The sequence below is a fragment of the Dermacentor albipictus genome, chromosome 8 (genome assembly GCF_038994185.2).
Source record: "Dermacentor albipictus isolate Rhodes 1998 colony chromosome 8, USDA_Dalb.pri_finalv2, whole genome shotgun sequence".
NCBI classification, from domain to species: Eukaryota; Metazoa; Arthropoda; class Arachnida; order Ixodida; family Ixodidae; genus Dermacentor; species Dermacentor albipictus.
In genome coordinates, this window is record NC_091828.1 from 121844930 (window position 1) to 121864059 (window position 19130).

Sequence of the window (19130 nt, forward strand, 5' to 3'; positions counted from 1 at the left end):
ATATAGTGAATATTTTCCCGGTCCCGACGAGTTCATTATAACGAGGTTCTAGCGTATAAAGAAGCTTAGAAGGGCCTCCAAAGAGAATCTGTAAGCGTCTTATGTGCCAGCAAGTAAGTAAAGCACGCGCGGTCTTTGCTAATATACATAGCCAATTCAGTCACGGCGCACGCATTTGTCAACGCGACTTGTCTCCCTCACTTTTGTCCAGTGGCGGCGAGGAAAAACCAACTGAACGCTAACGTTAGGAACAGCGGCAGCTGCGGCGATCGTACGCTTCTTGTACGCCTTTGCACCCACTGAAGATTACTTCCAAGATAAGGGGCGTGGCCGCGCTAAGCCGCGCCACGTGCGGAAACAGCCGCGCTAAAATTGGAGACGCCCACTCACCTGTACACAACCCTCCCCCCCCCCCCCCCCCCATTGCCTTTCGCTCACAACAATGGGCGAGCGAAAAGACGCTGCGCATCAACCCAGCATCCGTCTAGGCTCACCCTTCTCACGCTTTCCCTCGCTCTTAAAACATACGGCACCGCGGGGCGTGGAAGGATCTTATCGCGCGTGGACTGTGTACAGAACATCACGGCGGCGACGACGACGACGACGATGCCAGTTCGCCTTAAGTGTCCCTATAAATGCTGTCACAACAAAGCATACATAGCGCAGCGGAGGAATTGAACATTCTGCTTTAGTCGTCCGCAACTATCTATAGTACTACCGAAACTATTGATAGCTGAGTCATTATCGAACAATCAATAGTATAAGAACTATCGTTGATACTGTCGATTGGTGAGTCATTATTGAACAATTGATAGTACAATAACTATCGATAGTACAAACACTATCAACAGTACTCTCGCTAGTGCTCTCAAAAAATAGGACTTTCAAAATCGATAGGACTTTCGAGTGCACTATAGGTAGTACCATTGATAGCTCACTATTGAGAATGTTAAATCGCGCGATGCAAAACACGCGAGCACTGCAGCATAAACTTGGCGACGTTGCCCTGTTCCTAATTGCGTGAACCGAGTGTTGCTAATGGTCAGTCAAAGCAGAATTTGTTGCATTATATATATAGCCGAAAAACGCAAAGCTGTCGATAGCGCTGTAAATTCCGGACTATCGCTATACTATCGATAGTACCACTATCGCTAACTTTTGTAACACTAACAATTGTTTTATAGCAAAATATTGCAATACTATCGATGTCACTCTCGATACTCATATTGACAGACTTTTTTACACCATCGAATAGTTTCGGAAAGCTATTGGCACAATTCGATGGTCCTTTTAGGTGATAGTTTTGTATCCCTACTCTGCTTGCTCAATGTGATGTCCTTTGATTTCAGCGTGTTCAGCATTGCTAGGGGACGTAATACCAAGGGACGTGCTACCATGTTTGACAGGATGTTCCGCGTACTGCTTTCTGTCAGGAAATCACGAAGGAAGCGCTTTTACCTTCGTCACAAAGCCTGTAGCCCATAATTAAATTGTGGGCATGCTTCCAGCCCATGATCCAATCCTGCTTTCAGAAAAGAAAGCGTGACATGACGGACTGCGAAATAAATCAAAATTGTGTCACTGTATAATTCTGGGAACTCATCGGAACATGCGTGAAGGATATATTCACACGACCTTCGCGGATAGCAATAATGACGTATACATTGACCATTACCGTAATATTTTTATTAGGTGGAATTTATGCGACCAAGTAAATTATTCTCTTAAAACACTGCTTGGAGGATAGAATACGTGATTGGAATACAACGCAACCAAATAACGAAGACTAAAAGAACCTGAAATGTTCTTTCCGTATGAATGCGTGTAAAAGTATTTGATAATCGATGCATCTGTAGATCAATTTCTGACCCGAGTGGCGCCATCTACGCATGGCTGGCTGCCAGAGTGGCTGAACGGTCGAAGTTCCGGATCGGCGTCTTGTAGCCTATAGTATAAGAGTCAATGATCACATAGACTCGCGGCTCTGGCCCTGTTTTAAAGCCAAGCCGACTGCAGGAGCGGAAACGGAAGACGGAGTCACTTCCGGCCGCCATCCGAGTGGCGCCCTCTGCACGCATCACGCCGCAGGCGTGGCAAAGCGGGGGCGTGGCTTCGGCGGCCCCGCCTCCCCCCTCGCGGCCTCCGTCCTCCAGCACGCACGCCGACTGCGCAACGGCGTCTGGAAGTGGTGCTCCACCCGATGGAGCAGTGGCCAACAACCACAACCACGCCCTGGTCACGCCGTCCGTGGTGACACTCAGCGTGCCCAACTCGGTGCACAGGCCCGAGACCAACAACGTGGCCCCACCAAGGTACCTACGCAACAGGAACGGCGTATCCACAGAGCCGTTTCTCCTAAATGATACGCTTTTTTACCCCCTTGTGATCGAAATTTCATTAATTCTGGGGTGTCGTGTGTCGAAACCACGATCTCATTATGAGGCACGCCGCAATGGCGGACCCCGGAGTAATGTTGATCACCCAGCGTTCTTTAACGCTCGCTGACATATAGAATATAGCCTGCTTTTCTTTCATTAAATCATAGTTCCCATGTGGCTAGAGACATAGCAAGCAATTCCAGCAGAAGCCACCTCAGGATGACTGTTGATGTTAATAGAGAGTTTTAGTATTGGGGACGCAAGGCGTTGGGGCCCCAAGCGCTTGGGTGCGTTTGCGTTTGCGTACGCAAGCAGAAATGTGTTATAGGTTAGAGGCCCCAAACGCAAACCGCAATGAGGTCGCATGCGCTCGCAGCACCACCAACGTCTGATCGTTGCTGCGTTATCATGTTATAAAATATGAAATGAAGCATATGAAGTAAAGTACATTAAACTCTTTTTATTAGAAGCACTTAATAGAGAGGTTTACAGCGTCCGGTAATCGGGCATACGCAGGCTTGGGCGTTGGGGCGGAGCCATGAACTAGAGCGGCCTGCATGGTGCTGCCACCTGGTGGCGCAAAGCTCAAACAGACAAAAACAGCTAATATTGCAGTAATCAAGTGTATCTTACTTTGCTGCGGGTATAAATTTTTGGCAGCAACAAAATTAAGCCAGTGCCGATAATTTACACCAGCAGCGAAGTAGAATAGACTTGGTTATAGCAATATCAGCTGCTTTTGTCGATTTGAGATTTGCGCCGCCAGGTGGATGCACCAAGCAGGACGCTCCCGTTTATGGCTCCGCCCCAACACCCCAACTGCGTTTATCCGAATACCAGACACGCTAAACCTCTCTAATACACATAAAAACGACGTCTGTCGACACTTGGCGAAAGATTTATTAGATTATCTACCCGCTAGCTACTCGTAAGTTCTCCTACACCGCAAGAATCACGTGGGTAACATGACCTCTTAGGGGTAGCGATGTTTTCGGCCGCTCCAACAATCCAAGGACGCAAGTAGACGTAGCAGTCTGCGCATGCGCAGTAACGTCGCCCCTAGTTCTTGCGTACGCAAGCCGCTTGCGTCCCCAACACTAAAACTCCCTAATACAGTTAGCATCGGAGAAATTTAGCGACACACCGCATCGTCATCTCCTAAACGTGTCGAGTATAAAGCTTGTACTGCATCCGGGCTCCGTGATCGCGCTTGTATGGATGGATGTTATGAGCTTCCCCTTTGGAACGGGGCGGTGGGTTGCGCCACCGAGCTCTTGCTATTATACTGCCTAATGTCCCACCCAGGTTAAACAATAAAAAAAAAAACGCTATGAACTCCCACAACCAAATTTTCGGATCCCCTATTGCAAACTGTGCTTTTGTACGTCTCCGCTTTTTGCGTTTCCCTACTTTTCTTCCGCCTATCTTCCAATCGCCTCTTACTAATGCCTATTGCGGACATGTTTACTTTTCCACTGCTCTCGCTGAACCCAAGGACTTCAAGGAGGCCAGTGGTGCCCTAAATCGACCGCTGGGTAGACGTCTTCACATTCTAATAAAACATGCTCCATCGTTTCGCTAGCTTTACCACAGCAAGCACATGCTTCTTCTTCCTTTTTTATATCTCGCTTTATAGGTGCGTGTTCTAAGGCACGCCAATCTCGCTTCGAAAAGTAATGAGCTTCCCTTTGAGTTATCATAAATTGTTTCTTTCCTGATTTCGTTTTTTCCTCTTAAGTAGTTACTCATGGCCCGTTTCTTTTTCATTGCCGCGATCCATGAGATTATTTCAGCCTCTCTGACTTTCCGCTTGACCGTCTTTGTTGCTGTGTTGCCCACCCTACAGGCCGCATACTTGCTGGTTAGCTTCCTAGTTCTCTTCCTCCACTGTGAATCAATGTTTCTCCTGTACTGTGATTACTGTGATGCACGACAATATCCGACACGCTGCTCGCGCTTTCGCGTAAACGCGACTGACTCCCTTTCGCCCACGTGTGTTCGCTTCTCAGGCCCATCAAGACCGGTCGGCGACGCATCTTCCAGCGCAGCTTCACACTCAGCCAACTGTGGCAGAAGACCAACCTGCTGGACAAGGTGTCCCGCATCGCCTTTCCCGCCGTATTCTTCTTGTTCATGCTGATCTACTGGTCCTACTACCTCTGGTGAATCTCGTCGACCACAAGTGCGTGCCGTATGTGTTCTGGGTGAACTGAGTTTGTAAGCGCTGGTCTCTGCGGTGTGTCGTTGATGACGCCTTCGTTGTACTCGCTGCTGGTGTCTTTTGAAGCAAGCAAAGAAGTTGTGAACTTGTGTGTGAATAAACGCTGCTGGTTGTTGTTCATATGGGCAGTGTGCGATGCTCTCGAAAAAGACAAAATCGAATCGTCAGAGTTCTATCAGAGTTTTGTGTCGCGTTGATTGTTGCTATGCACAAAAGGTTGTCCGATACCTCGTGCTTGCAAGGGAATCTGCGTTATTTGGGTTCGTTTTACTTTTCTTAAATTGGAAGATATAAAAGCATAATTTGAAGAGGACAGCAGGCCTCAGCGATTTCTTCGGCTATGGACTAATTTCATGCAAAAGCGGTATTATCCCCCAGTGATGACCAGCATCTTTTCTGATGACGTTCCTCGTTTATGGCACATAACGCCAGAAACCGGTCTGAGGGAGCTCGAAGTGACCTTTTCTGCATGAACTCGCTTTTGTCGGATCCGTTTTGGTAATCTTCCTCAATTATTAACGCTCCCTCCTACGGGCGGCAACTGCGCAAGAACCCAGCGTTTATGGGACAGTTTTTCAGTGTGGGAAGGGCATGTGGCCGTATAGAAACTTGCATTTCGACGTAAGAATGAAGAAATATTATTTCAGATAATAATTCGAAGGTAAATATAATTGCTTGATAGTGCAGAAAGATATGATCCGGATTAAATAATTCAGATCATTTGTGTTTTGCGATGCCGCAACTTTCTTTCTCTATGACATATTAATGCATGTTGAGAAATGCTGCCTACGTACATGAACCGATTTAGAACTCTCAGGGTTCCCTTTCTATGTATGTTACATTTATTTAGTTAAAATGCGTAGCTTTAAAAAAGCTTTTACTCGCAGTTGTCTGGTGAAAGTCTTATGCTAATCCTTCCTTTTGTTTCTTGCTCACGGCGGTTGAACATTTGGCTACCTGAATATATTCTATTCAATTGATGGTGATGCAGCATATTTATTTCATTTCTGTTTGTATAAAACAGTCACGTTTCTTTGTTTTCATTGCCGAGTAGTTGCTCTCCACCGACTACCTTATCCTGTTAAGTCAGTTCTAGGGAAGGCTGAGCAAATGCTTGAAAGGGAACAGATGTGATCCACCTGAATTCTAACACGAAGCCGCAGAGGAAAGCCTGTCAGGGAAGCCCCCATACGTTATTCTCGGCGCATCCTCTATATTGCGGGCATGTGCCACGTTCGAGGCTTATCGTCGTCATTGTCGTGTGCGCATCCTTTGTGTCGCCGACGATGTTTTCACGGGCACGGCGACGAAGAATTGCGCGCAAGCACTTCGCCATCTTGTCGAGAAAGATTTCTATGTCGCACATAATGCTATCCTATTCCACTACAGTATTGCTTGTTCTATCCTCCGAAATACGCGCACAGATGCCTCTGCTCTCGGAGTCTGCGTGGAGTGCATAACTTCCCACTAAGGATGCAGCATCGCTGTTATCATTGGCTATTGGCACCAGGGGCTCATAATATCGTAAATAGTATAGTTCCTGTACATGCATAAATTCAGTTATTCTAACAAATACAATGTACAAATATATATGAGTGGTCAGCGTACTCGACTTGCAAATGAACGTTTCTTCACAGCACGCGTTCAAATCCCAGTGGAGGTGGTTGCGGAGGACTTTTCTTTTTTATTCACATTTGGGCGATGGTGAAGCTGGGGATAATGAGGGGACCTGACCACACACAAAAAATTGTTGATTGTCGTCAGCGTAACACAACGCACGGACGGACAAGGAAAACCCGGTTACGAGCACTTAAATGCTGACGTAGTAAAGAACAAAGTACAGAGGCGGATGCTTAAAAACCCAGAAAAGAAAGAAGAAAGCTTCCACATAAGTGATCGCTCGCAAATTAGGTCTGTGGACGTTGGTTTTGGTGTTTCGATGGTAAATGCAGAAGCGGCATCTCAGGCCATTCGTTGCCATGACAACTCTTGTGTAGGTGAGAAAAATTCACGCAATAAGAAATATGAGCACGTTCACGATAAATTCCCTCATCAGTAATGCAAGAGCATTTACCCCAACAGTTAAGTCTTGTGTAGCAGCCATTTGGAAAGTTGTTATAAACGAGACTTATTACACTTTTGCACAAAAATCATGGTTGCGAAATTAATTCAGAAGAGAATAATTGAAATCGTGCAATTCCAACTTTGGGGACAACTTATGGCACGTATCTAATAAAACGCTTTGTCATTTGTTGGGCGTGTTGGTAATCTGAAAGCATATTTAGCGCCAGCAAACAAGGACGGAAGGGAGAGGAAACCACAATGCTTGCTAATAAAACGGTTTTGTTCCTCCTAAATTTACAGAAAGAGGAGAAATTAATTCACAAAATGACAGAGCAATCGGCTTTGTACTTAAATGTGTCGCGCGGCGAAGTATTCACTCAACACCCTGTTTTAATAGATTTCTCGAAGAGAGGTTAGTTAAACTGGAAAATCGAGAGCAATGTCTTGAATTTCGGGCCGAAATCACAGTGCCACCAGTTCAGTGTGACGTCACAGTTTTGAATGCAGCTTCGCTTGCTTAAGGGCGTATCCTGGATGCAGAAAAAAACACCATGCCTCAAGTTGCTCTGCCTTTGTTTCTTTTATAAAGCAAATTAATACTTGTTTATCAATAAATTGTTAACTATCCTTGAGAAGGCAATGTCAAATTTTGCAACGTCACATTGCGCTAGAGGGATAATTCTAGGTGTGTCACCATCATTTTTTTTATTTGTGCTTGTGCCTTTGGTGACCTATCAAAGGCTCTGCTAAAAATGACACTAGCCGTTTTGGGATTCGGTAAATTTAACAGTGCAGCTTAACATAGTATTCACTTTTCGTGTCTTTCAATTCGGAGCTCTAGCTACACATAATGTGCAGGAAATGCGCCGAAGTTTTCTAGCGACGCAATCCGTGATCAAAACAGAATTAAATTTCTGAATTTGAAAGAAACATCGCAGTTGTAATAACACTATAGAGTGCTGCAGATCTGTGTTCTCGAAGTTGCTACTTAGTTTTAAGAACTAGGAATATTTTAACGAATATCTCAACATTGGAACGCCTTAGGAGAAATATATATTATCGCGTGAAGCATGCATGTCAGTGGTAACCTGTGCATAACTTGAGAATGATCAACTGCGGTGTACAATTACACTACCGAGAAGATTACTGAAGAATTTACATTACCGAGAACATTACCTTCAGTGAACTGGGCTTTTTTATGAATGACCACCCCCTCCCCCACTTATCTCTCCTAAACACTCCGTCAAATGCTGTTTGCAGAATCTGTTTTCGTTGCGTTGTTAGGTATTAATGTATGAAACCTTTCATTTTGTGAACGGGCAACATTCACACCTTTATTTCGCTTACAAAAGACTTTATTTTTCATCGAAAGTTTCGCTTTGGGCACATTATAACCATTGCCCTTAAACTATTTATGAAGGCTTTACCGCGTCATCGTTAGCGACGCCATTACATATGCGACGATAAACCTACCCTGCCGCATTCTTTCTTGTCTTCGAAAACGTGAGCAGCACTCTATAGCAAGAAAAAATAATCCGCTACTCCTATTCCACTCTTTCTAACATAAAACTGGAAAAAAAATCTGCGCAATGTTAAAGAGTGAGCAAGAATCAATAGCGTCAAACACAGAGATCGTAAAATCTCTTATCATGCAAAATTTGTTGGTACAGTGGTATGTCACTTTTTCGGACTTGATAAAATAGAGCGCTTCAAGTTACACCTTGCTATTGCTGTCTAAGCGTGACCGTGGGCGTTGTCACGCCTATAGAAGAAAGCGCTTTCTGGGACTACGAGAGGAACGTGGCAATTTGAAGTGGCAATGTTAAAGAGCGAACAAGAATCAATAGCGTCAAACAAAGATCGTAAAATCTCTTATCATGCAAAATTTGTTGGTACAGTGGTATGTCACTTTTTTGGACTTGATAAAATAGAGCGCTTCAAATTACACTTCGCTATTGGTGTCTAAGCGTGACCGTGGGCGTTGTCACACCTATAGAAGAAAGCGCTTTCTGGGACTACGACAGGAACGTGGCAATTTGCAGTGGCTCTCGTGTCAATGGAGCCCTCTCAGAGGCTCTTGAAAATCCATTAGACGCCAAGCACGTGTCAGGCGGCCTTTGAATTTGTTTCGTTTCGTTCCCTTTTGTCCCTTTCGTTGTTTTGCCCGTTGAGAAGCCCGGCCTGTTTCCGTCGATAGTGTTTCCGTTTTTGTACGACTCCTTCGCAAACAAGCATGTCGAGGGGCCTTGGCACAATTCGTCGACGCCTTGAATTGAGACAAGGAATAAAAGAACAAAAAAATGGAAACAATAAACTCGCTTTTGCTGCGCGAGGACGACAACTTTTACGAGCGCGGCAGTCATTCTGTAATGAGGGTAGCGGCGGCACAAAGAGGAAACGCTGCAGGCGACCTCTCGCGGCCTAACGCGGCGGAATTGCCCGTCATCGACGCTGACATTTGGGAGGCCGAGCTGGCCGTGTACCGACATCGACCAGGGCGAATCGACCCCGGCGGAAGCGGATTCAAGGTAGCGTCTGTTTGTGCGCGGTATATATGTAGAGGCCGATCGATTGCCAATTGATGATGCCACGAAGTCGGCTGGTCAGTCCGGCTTCTACCCAACGCTTATCCTTTCTTTCTTTCTTTCTTTCTTTCTTTCTTTCTTTCTTTCTTTCTTTCTTTCTTTCTTTCTTTCTTTCTTTCTTTCTTTCTTTCTTTCTTTCTTTCTTTCTTTCGTTCTTTCTTTCTTTCTTTCTTTCTTTCTTTCTTTCCGCATTTCTTTCGCACTTTCCTTTGTTCCACGTCGATCTTGCCATTGTCGTACGCCAAGATTAGTGCCGACGGAGGCAGCCGTAATGTTGTTCTCATTCTTTTTATTGTTCTTTTTTTCTTTCATTTTATTTTGGTTTTTACTATTTCTTTTTTATGTTAAGACGCCGGACCGCTGGACGGTTCATCACAGTTCATCACAGCGTTGTTATAAAATTCAGATCATTCCGACGTCCCGCCCGAATGCGCGGAGATACAGATCACGTCCGACATTCAAAGCGAAGCGTTCTGGTTGTCGGACATGGCAATGGTTAGAAGCGTTTCGAAATCGCTGCGTGCACCACAGTTACGATAACCCTTGTTTGGCCGGGACAGCGTCCCTGATCGTAGGGGAAATATCCAAACGTCCCGGATGATTTGCATCAGTTGTACGAGTACGTGACGGTGCTCTGTCTTATAGCTCCATCTGTTTAACAGCGCAGTCAGGTGCAGCAAGCTATAACAAGAAAAAAAAAGTAACATTAACAACAGCCTGCGCATGATCGCTCAGCTGCACGTTCAATAGAAAGAATCGTACCAGTCACAATAAATATCTCGAAGGAAACGAGTACTTCGCGCGAGAAAGAAATATGATATAGACGGGACATCTCTATTCATGTAGAAACAGAACAGTTGTTGTTGGTTTGTCTGCGTTTATCCGACTTCACTCTATCAGGAATGATATGGCGATGCGTATGTATCATTCGGGGAAAAATTGCCGTTCTACACCACGTACCCTAGCCCGGTCGTCACGAATAAAATTAATCTGGACTGCGGGGTTTCAGTCTATTGTGGTAAGTGTGGGGGATTTGCGCGATTTAGAACACATGCTTTGGAGCTGCTTGGTGCTGGCCGGTGATGGTTCTCGAGGTGAACAGTGGTGGCAGCGGATGCTGCCCAGTGAAGTGCTGGTGGACCAACTCGGGGCTGTCCAGGGGGCCCTTGTTTCCGAAAATCCCAAATTGATTCCTCAGAACCCAAATAAAGTTCTTCATACAAAAGCCTAACATACCATACCACACCATACCATACCATACCATTCCATACCATACCATACCATACCATACCATACCATACCATACAATACCGTACCACGCCGTACCAGGCCAGGAAGTTGGCTAACGCACATTAGGCAATTTCAAGCATCTGTCACTGGTATCATCCCAATGTGCATTAACTCCGTAATTTATTGGGCAGAAGTCACCGGGTAGACGCCGCCTTGTCGTTTATGTCAACATCGGTGTCGTAATTCTTTGCCATTGTCATCATGTCGCCACTGTCGTAGCGCTGTCCCCACTGTTGTCTTTACCACGGTTGTCTTTACGTTCCTGGTGCCGTCGTTCCATCGGGCCACCATCATCATAGTGCCGGTATCGCTGTTGCCGACACCACCCTTGTCGAAAGCACCGCAACAATGGAATGAGTGACGCGGTAACAGAGTATGACCAGATTGTGAAAGGGCATTGTGTAATACCAGAGTACTGCTCATTACAGGGATACTCGCCTTGGTTGCTCAGTGGCTATGGTGTTGGGCTGCTGAGCACGAGGTCGCGGGATCGAATCCCGGCCACGGCGGCCGCATTTCGATGGGGGCGAAATGCGAACACACCCGTGCACTTAGATGTAGGTGCACGTAAAGAACCCCAGGTGGTCGAAATTTCCGGAGTCCTCCACTGCGGCGTGCCTCATAATCAGAAAGTGGTTTTGGCACGTTAAACCCCATAATTTCATATTTATTTACATAGATTTATTATGGGCCTTGTGAGCTGGTATGGGGGCGCTACGGCTCTGCAACGCCCAGCGCCGCCTACAAAGCATATTCTTGTCACGTGCAACCTTACGTGCCGCAGCCTCGTCAGCACGTAATTCAGGAAGCCACGCTATGGGAATCGGCGTATTTTGGAACGATAGAAGGCAAAGTATTTTAAATATTCCAGTCTGTTGCGTGAAGAAGCCGCGTCCGCCAGGAAGCAGTATTCAAGACGTAAAAAAATGTTGAGTACGGTCACTGAGGCAGTGACGTGGGCTACTATTGTGTGCCACCTGCTCATTTTTTAAAATTCATTTTACAGTGCCTGGCGTTGAGCAATGTTACTCTTCTAGTGACTGACACTGTTTCGCAAGTTATGTTCACATGACGATTCGAGCCTATTACTTTTCGGAGGTTGGTTCCTGCTTCGTTGGCATCTACATTCTGTAGTTGCCAATGGCGTGCACTGCATCCTCTTGTGTGCGCTTCGTGAATGCTTCGCTTCCCATAGATTTCAACATGTGCGCTGGGATGTGCATAATTTTCTTTCATTTCCTTTCTTTCTTTCTTTCTTTCTTTCTTTCTTTCTTTCTTTCTTTCTTTCTTTCTTTCTTTCTTTCTTTCTTTTTGTGCCGCTAAAGTTCTTGACTTTCATCAGCCTACATGATATAACTTAGAACGCCATCTACTACTGCTGTATAGCATATGCTGCTTACATTATTTTGCAGTTGTCTTTTCTCTTCTGTCACCTTACACTCTCTTTCTTTTCTTACAGCTGTACCCCTCCCACCCACCGTGCACGGTACCCAACCAGAAATACCTCTGGTTAACCTCCTTGTTTTTTCATACGTCGTATCTCTCTCTCTCTCTCTCTCTCTCTCTCTGGGGATAAGTTCGATCCACACTGCATGGCCCTTTATATGAGCAAATGCTCATACGGAAACTGCGGTGGCACAAGTGAGAACTCTCCTGCAGACGCACACGACAAAACAAAAATACTATTACCGAAATGGCCGGTAAAACTTGTTAAACATTGAAGACTGGTACGCAGGTACGTATAGATGCGCTAATAGGTGCGCTAAATGTTGACACGTGTCCCCGACAATGGGATGAGAAGAATAGCTTTGATCTCTCGTCGCTAATGCGCGCGTTATTGCTAAAACACGAGGGCCAGGGACACAATGGGTCTCGTACAGAATCGAGCTGCTGCTGGCTGGGCTCTTCGTAACGCCGCCTGGGCATACATAAGTGAAGCCCCGGGAACGACCACTGTTGCTACCGCTTTAATGAGCGCCGGAGCGAGGCGTCGTCGAGAGGCGATGGGTGCGGCCGCGGCAACAGGTTCTTTGCGTCAGCGGGCGCTTTCGCTCAAGAAGGCCAAGTCGCATACTATACACACTGTTGCTCGAAGCCAAACGAAGCAACACGGACGCGTGTCCCGTAACTCGCATGTCCTGTAATATGTGCTTTCATGCGCGATTCCGTAAGGTGACACATGCCTTAAAGAACTGGTTCGATATGCGTCCCAGGGATTTCGCACGTTTCTCGCAGAATTCTTGTGGGAATCGCATGGAAGAGTGGCGTTTCCAGTGTGGCTTCATCGTTAATTGTTGCACGGCAACAGCGCAGTATGGTGCAGCGTTTCTCCTCGTACAGCTGCGGTTGCAAGGGGTTGTGGCGACTGCCTTGGAGCTTGTTGTCGCTGATTTCTGCACTTGCGCCTTGGTTTTTTTTTCTGTATTCTTTTCACACGTATTCTTTACACATTTCGCATATTCGAGAAGTCTTCATGCGCAGCCTTTCACGTCGGATTTAGTAAAGCGGTGCACTTGTTTTCATCGACTACTACATCCACTGATTGTTGTTCGCACGAAATATTGTGGAAAACATGCATCGCTGATATAAAATAATGTCAAAACGTTGCAAAACACACATATCTGCGCATGTGTGCCACGTTGTTACACCCTGAGATGAGTCAATATGAGTGGCTCAGCCACTTAAACAATGGCAACTGTGATTCAGATACATATATTACGGGTTGTTTGTTTATTTCTGATTCTCACTTTTCTTTAACTTCATCAAGCTTGCAGTTTGTGCGTGCCATAAAGCATTATTAGAGAAAACTGTGCTCGCATAAGTGCTCATTCATGGGCCGTGTTGTTTTCCAGCAGAAACGCGGATCCCATTGCTGACGTCGTTGGTATAAAACTGAGCGAGGCGGTTGCTTGTGCTGCTGTGCCGAATGCAACATCTCTTGCTTCGCTTTTCACGCAGAGGTAAACAGCGTATCTCTGGAATTAAGAAATGCGTCAGTATGACAATATGCACAGACCCACCCGTCTACGTAGCGAATGCGATCGACAGACCACAAGAGCGGTGACGTACAGATGTTGGCACAGTGCTGTGTCGCCGCTTCCCGCTTATTGTGTACGTGCCGTGCGAAGTGAAGTGTAGTTGATTTCAAATCGCTAAGGCCAGAACTCAACTATAAAGGCAGTTTCCTTCGTCCTAACTGTTTACTTTTCAGTTCAGGTCTGCCAGTTGCGGGTGCACGAACTCGACGGTACCCAGGCCTATCCTTCGGTCAACACGATCAACATTGGCTCTCAAACTTCATGTGCGCCTTGAGAGGGTGAAGCTTGTCCGTATGAATCGTAATATTGATTTCCTCGTTCCCTTATTGTCTCATATATATATATATATATATATATATATATATATATATATATATATATATATATATATATATATATATATATATATATATATATATATATATATATATATATATTCTTTCTTTTTTTCTCTGCGTTCTATTACATTGAGAGTCACTGGATCGCCTTGGATTTTACTAGTTTTGGTTATTTGTGAAAATTGTGAATTTCTAAGTTCATTCGCTTAACACATATGCATAATCTGCCCTACTCTTGGCCAATCCCCGCGAGTGGGTATGTGCCAAAATCTTGAGGTCGTCTTCATCATCATCACCTTTGCATGCATGTTTTGATTCACCCTTAGCGCGAATAATTACGCATAAAAGCGAAAACGCTGCGGCTATCGCGTCGTCGGTTCGACGGTCGATCGCGCGGTGATCGGTCCAACGAGGGTCGGCGCGCTGATTTCGTCAGTGCCGGCGACAAGAAAGCCATCGCAGTACGACAACTGGCGCTCGTCGGTCGCGTCGTTGTCGACCTGGTATGATAAAATGGTCTCAGCGAAACACTGCGCCGAATAGTCGGCCATTCGTTAGCGTGAGCGCCTTGTCGGTCTCGTACCGACTCAGTGTTACCGCGCCTTAAACGACCACGTGGAGTCAGGCACACGCTGTAAGACGAGACCGATGCTGCAAGGAGACCGCGTCAGCAACGTGAGTTGCGTAAGTGTCGCCCAAGTATAACGCACGGGTTTTTCGGTAAATATGCTAGTCATCAATGAAAGGCCGCAACTACGTGGCTCACAGTGAAGTAAGGGGTCTGGAAGAAGCCTGGGCCACTTTCTGTTTTAATAAAAAGTTGCAGTCTTTCGCTACGCACGTTTTCGGTACCGCACCACCGTCGAGAAACCAGGTAAGTATTAACGTGGTAAATGGCACGAGTGTTTGCATTAACGCGCTTCGGCGTGCTTCTTCTTCTTCTTCTTCTTCTTCTTTTTTGTTGATTTTTTTGTTGATGGGAAAGAGAGGAGGGGGCTTTCACACGAGATCGGGCTACGTAGCATAATTTGATTCATTGATCTAAATTACTCGATCAGGTGGCCATTACTTCTACGAGAAATCAAAATGATTAAATAAATAATTAGCATAATTACGTTGATTAACTTTTTAATTGTTAACATTATGGCTACTCTTTCAATCCACGAATTATAGCGGTGAGTTCGCAGGGCGTATGCACTTGGAACGAATTCTCAGGACTGCCCCTGTTTCGACATATCAGATACACATTTGACTATTGATACTGTGGCGGGCATTCCGTTTGGTTCAATTGGCTGCTGTTTATCATATTTCTCTGCATCACGCAGAGCTCGAGCTGTCGACAGATTTACGTATCGAAGGCCTCCGTGACCAGCGCTCGAATTGCACAGTTCCTACGGGTTATCATGAGGCTGCTAACATATACGACAGTACGTGAGATAAAGTTGGAAAGGGAAATTAGAGTTCCTACTGTTCTTGCTCAACAAAGCGCCGTTATTACCTCAACCAGCGCTCCTTCTCGTATCTAGGCCTTCCGGTATTCGAGTATGCAAATGCAGCAGTGCGTCTGAGCTGCTCTATAACGGCCTATATTTAGCCTTAAATACGCGGTGCAAGCAATGCATGTTGTCTCGCAAGACTTCATATTCTCGGAGAGCGCTTATATAACATATTTTGATATGCGGTAACGTACGCTAGCTGTCACTGTAAATCATACTTCTCCTTGTCAGGCGTCTTCAGAAGGAGAAGCCAGCTTCACGAATACGTTGTGCAGGTTATTGCGCACAAACTGTCAGCGACATAGCACGTACGAAATGCGGATTCTTACTTGTGAAAATAATAAACTTTGAGGGTTCTTAAGCTACGCCTTTACGAGGGGAACGGGACAGCATTCAATTATCCCTGACGCCTTCTCACGCTTCCCGGCAACTGCAGCTTATCTAACCGTAATGTTTACCGAGAAACGCTGGCAGCGAACGCTATGCACGAAGGCGAGCTTTCTCGTAGAAACGCGGCCTCTTGTGTGGGCCGCTATGCGGCGGAGGAGAGCGCCATCTCTTGGTATTGCAAGGAACCGGGCGCGCCTCTTGATGGCCCATGAGATATGCACGCTGGCGCGCGCAAATCTCGTAGGCCATAACAGAATTATGTTTTCTCGTATATTCAACTTACAATCCGACACTATCATGTCTGTAGGTTGTGTATAAGTCACACATTACAATTTTTCTCACGTATTTTACTTTGAGAAATTCAATTAGTTCAGTAACTTCCTTCCGCGACATGGAGGGCCAGCGTGGTTGGGCAGGCGTGGTTCGGAATGGTGTTTGCCGAAACGACGGCCGATGCTGGACGCGGGATGCCAACGCCGAATTTCCTGCAACACGGAATCGTAGGCGTAAAGAGCTTCGCTGTAATTACATCACTTTCAGGTTTCTGTTATTGTTTCGCACATTTAATATTTCTGTCTAAAAATATTTAACATAAAAGACATGCGCTGTCGGTGTTTTGTTTCATGACATTTGTTTGTGGGCTGTTATTCTCAAAATTCCGAGGAATAACTTTGTAAAGAATGTAAGACAAGGTATGAGCAACTTTCGTGATAGAATGATGTGGAAGTTATTGTAATCAACATATACCTTATGTCATTTAGCAAGGCGTGGCATATGCGTATATACCTAAATATACAATTTTTGCTCACGGGGACGCCGGTGCCGGACGCCGACACCGGATTTCCTGTGACACGGAACCCTTAATGATTTCGCGCTAGCTAAACTGAAGCAGATCGCCCGCACTGTATGAATCGGCATTGCGTGAAGTATTTGGCATTTAGTGACCGGCCCTACTGTGTCTGATCAGTACTGTATCCTAACGCTTCTTCCTTCGAAAATGGGAGGTGGCGGGTTCAAACACCTTGTAGTGTGTATTGTGAACCGGTGATTACGTGCAGGTGATTACGTGAAACGGTGATTACGTGCAGCTTTCCTTGGCGTCTCATCGTGGCGAACACAATCAGCCGCATAGCGAACTAGCCATGGACGTGGTTGATAATTGTGGAGGCTGTTCGACTCGGCGTCACTTTAATTCCGGCTGCAGAGTTCTACTTTAGTCTTTAGATTTGTCCTGTTGCTCTCCTTTCCTTTTTCTTTTTTCGTCCCCTCCTTCCTATCTTCCATTTCTGTGTTGCTGTCGCCTCCCTTCAGAAGAGTAGGCAGGCGTTGTGCCCCTTCCGGTGGCAGTTGCCAGCCTGCTCCTCGCTTTCCCTTTCCTGTTACCTGTGTATATGTTTATATGTGTGCAAAACAAATAATAATAATAATAATAGGTATTTCGCTAATAGCTGGCTACCCAGCATCGTTTGGGATCACGCAAAGCGTAACCAGGTGGACCAACGTGCTTGTGTATAGACGAGCAGCTAGGTATCTGACGCGAGCGTGTGTGTGATGACAGCAGCAAGCAAACGGACGAGAGAGGCGCCTGCAAGTCAAGAAAATCGTGCGCCAGAGATGTCTCAGGAGCGCGGTCAACGCGCGGCAAAGTACCGCCACCTCGAGGAATGTGTAGGTAACGTTGAGCGAAGTGGACATGGAGAATCGACGAGCAGAAGCGTAACCCGGAGGAAGAAGGTAGGGCGGACGCGCGCAATGTTGACCGACCGGACGACCGGACGACCGACTGACCAACTGCCCGCCGTGATTTAACAAAACTTGTTTCTGAGTTAGTTGGCTCATCACTTAAGCGGAAGCTTTAGCTCCGGTACTCCTGTCTAAATACACGTAAAAGTAGAAGTCGTTCTTTCTCGGCAACCACTGCACTAAATCTGACGAGGTTTGTTGAATTTAAAAGGAAAAGTCAGAATCCAGTGTCTGTTTGTTGCGAATTTTCGATTTAGGTGGTCAATTTTTACTAAAATTTGGCAAAGATCACACATTTTCGAAAAACGAAACTATTAGGTTTACAACTATGTAACTCTGCAATAAAGAATGATATCACAATTATGTTAATTGCACCTAATGGTACCTCTAATGTGGACAAAATTAATATGTTACACATGAATCTCAAAAAATTTGGTAGTATAGCAATACAACTTTTGCAGCACCTTTGTAACAACGTAACAAATTCACATAATATGTAAATTGACATATCGAATTTGTCCGCTTTGAACGATTTGATGGGTGCCGTTTACAGAACCGCGATATCTGTTCTTCGTGCAGAGCTAATAATTTGTAAACATCGTGCTTCCATTTTTTTCGAACTTTCGAATTTTCGAAAATTTTCTAACAAAATTCAGCCCCTAAATCAAGATTCCGCTTCCAACAGTCGCTATAACTTATCTTTCTCTCTCAAATGCGACAAATTTCATTAAAATCAGTCCGGGGGTTATCTCAGAAAAACGTTTTTGCGTCTACAGCAGCCCATCCAAAAAGGGCCTAACACACAATTTCGAAGATTTAATAAACGAAACGTTGACCATCGCCGGCGACAACAGGCTCATCATCGGAGGGGACTTCAACGCTCCACGCACGCAGTGGGGCTATGGACACTCGTCCAAGAAGGGAAAAAATCTGGCCGACCTCATAGAAAAGGCCGGCCTAACCCTTCTCAACGAGCCGGCCTCACACACCAGAGTGGGTGCGGGCCCACATAGGGACACCACACCAGACCTAACGCTATGCAGGAGAGCCGGGAGAATCACCTAGGAGAACACCTTCGAGGACCTGGGGAGCGATCACAGGATACTCAGCATTGCCCTAGGAGAGCCCCGCGTCACGCAGGTAATAAAACATAAGTTCCGGCTAGTAGACTGGGACAAATTCCGCAAAATCAGAGACGAAAAAGAACAGGGACCCATAAGAAACATAGAGGAATGGAACGGAGAGCTGCTACGAGACGTAGAAAAGGCCACGACCGAGATGGAGTGGGGCGACTGGGAGGCTCAACGCGAACATGAAGACGACGACAACGGTGGTGGTCACTCTCCGCGGATGGACAGCAGGCTCGCGCACCTCGTACAAGCCAAAAAATCCATCCAGAAACGGCTGCAAGGGCAAAAACACAATAGAAATCTAAGGCGCAAAATCGCGGAACTAAATAAGACCATCGAAACACACTGCGCCCAGTTATGCAATCAGGATTGGGACGAGGTATGCGACGCCATGGACGGCAACATCAATACGGGCAAGACGTGGAAGATCCTCAAGCACCTGCTCGACCCGTCGGGA

General features: G+C 46.0%; 1 protein-coding gene across 1 annotated transcript in view; it reads left to right on the forward strand.

The window, feature by feature from the left end:
- LOC139049135 (gamma-aminobutyric acid receptor subunit rho-1-like) overlaps positions 1-4719 on the forward strand; it is a 36891-nt gene extending 32172 nt beyond the window's left edge. Inside the window, exons 8-9 of the mRNA XM_070524365.1 lie at positions 2017-2312; positions 4388-4719. Coding sequence (XP_070380466.1) covers positions 2017-2312; positions 4388-4544 — 453 coding nt within the window. The 3' untranslated portion in view covers positions 4545-4719. The remainder of the gene's footprint in view (positions 1-2016; positions 2313-4387) is intronic.
- Positions 4720-19130: the final 14411 nt, after the last annotated feature.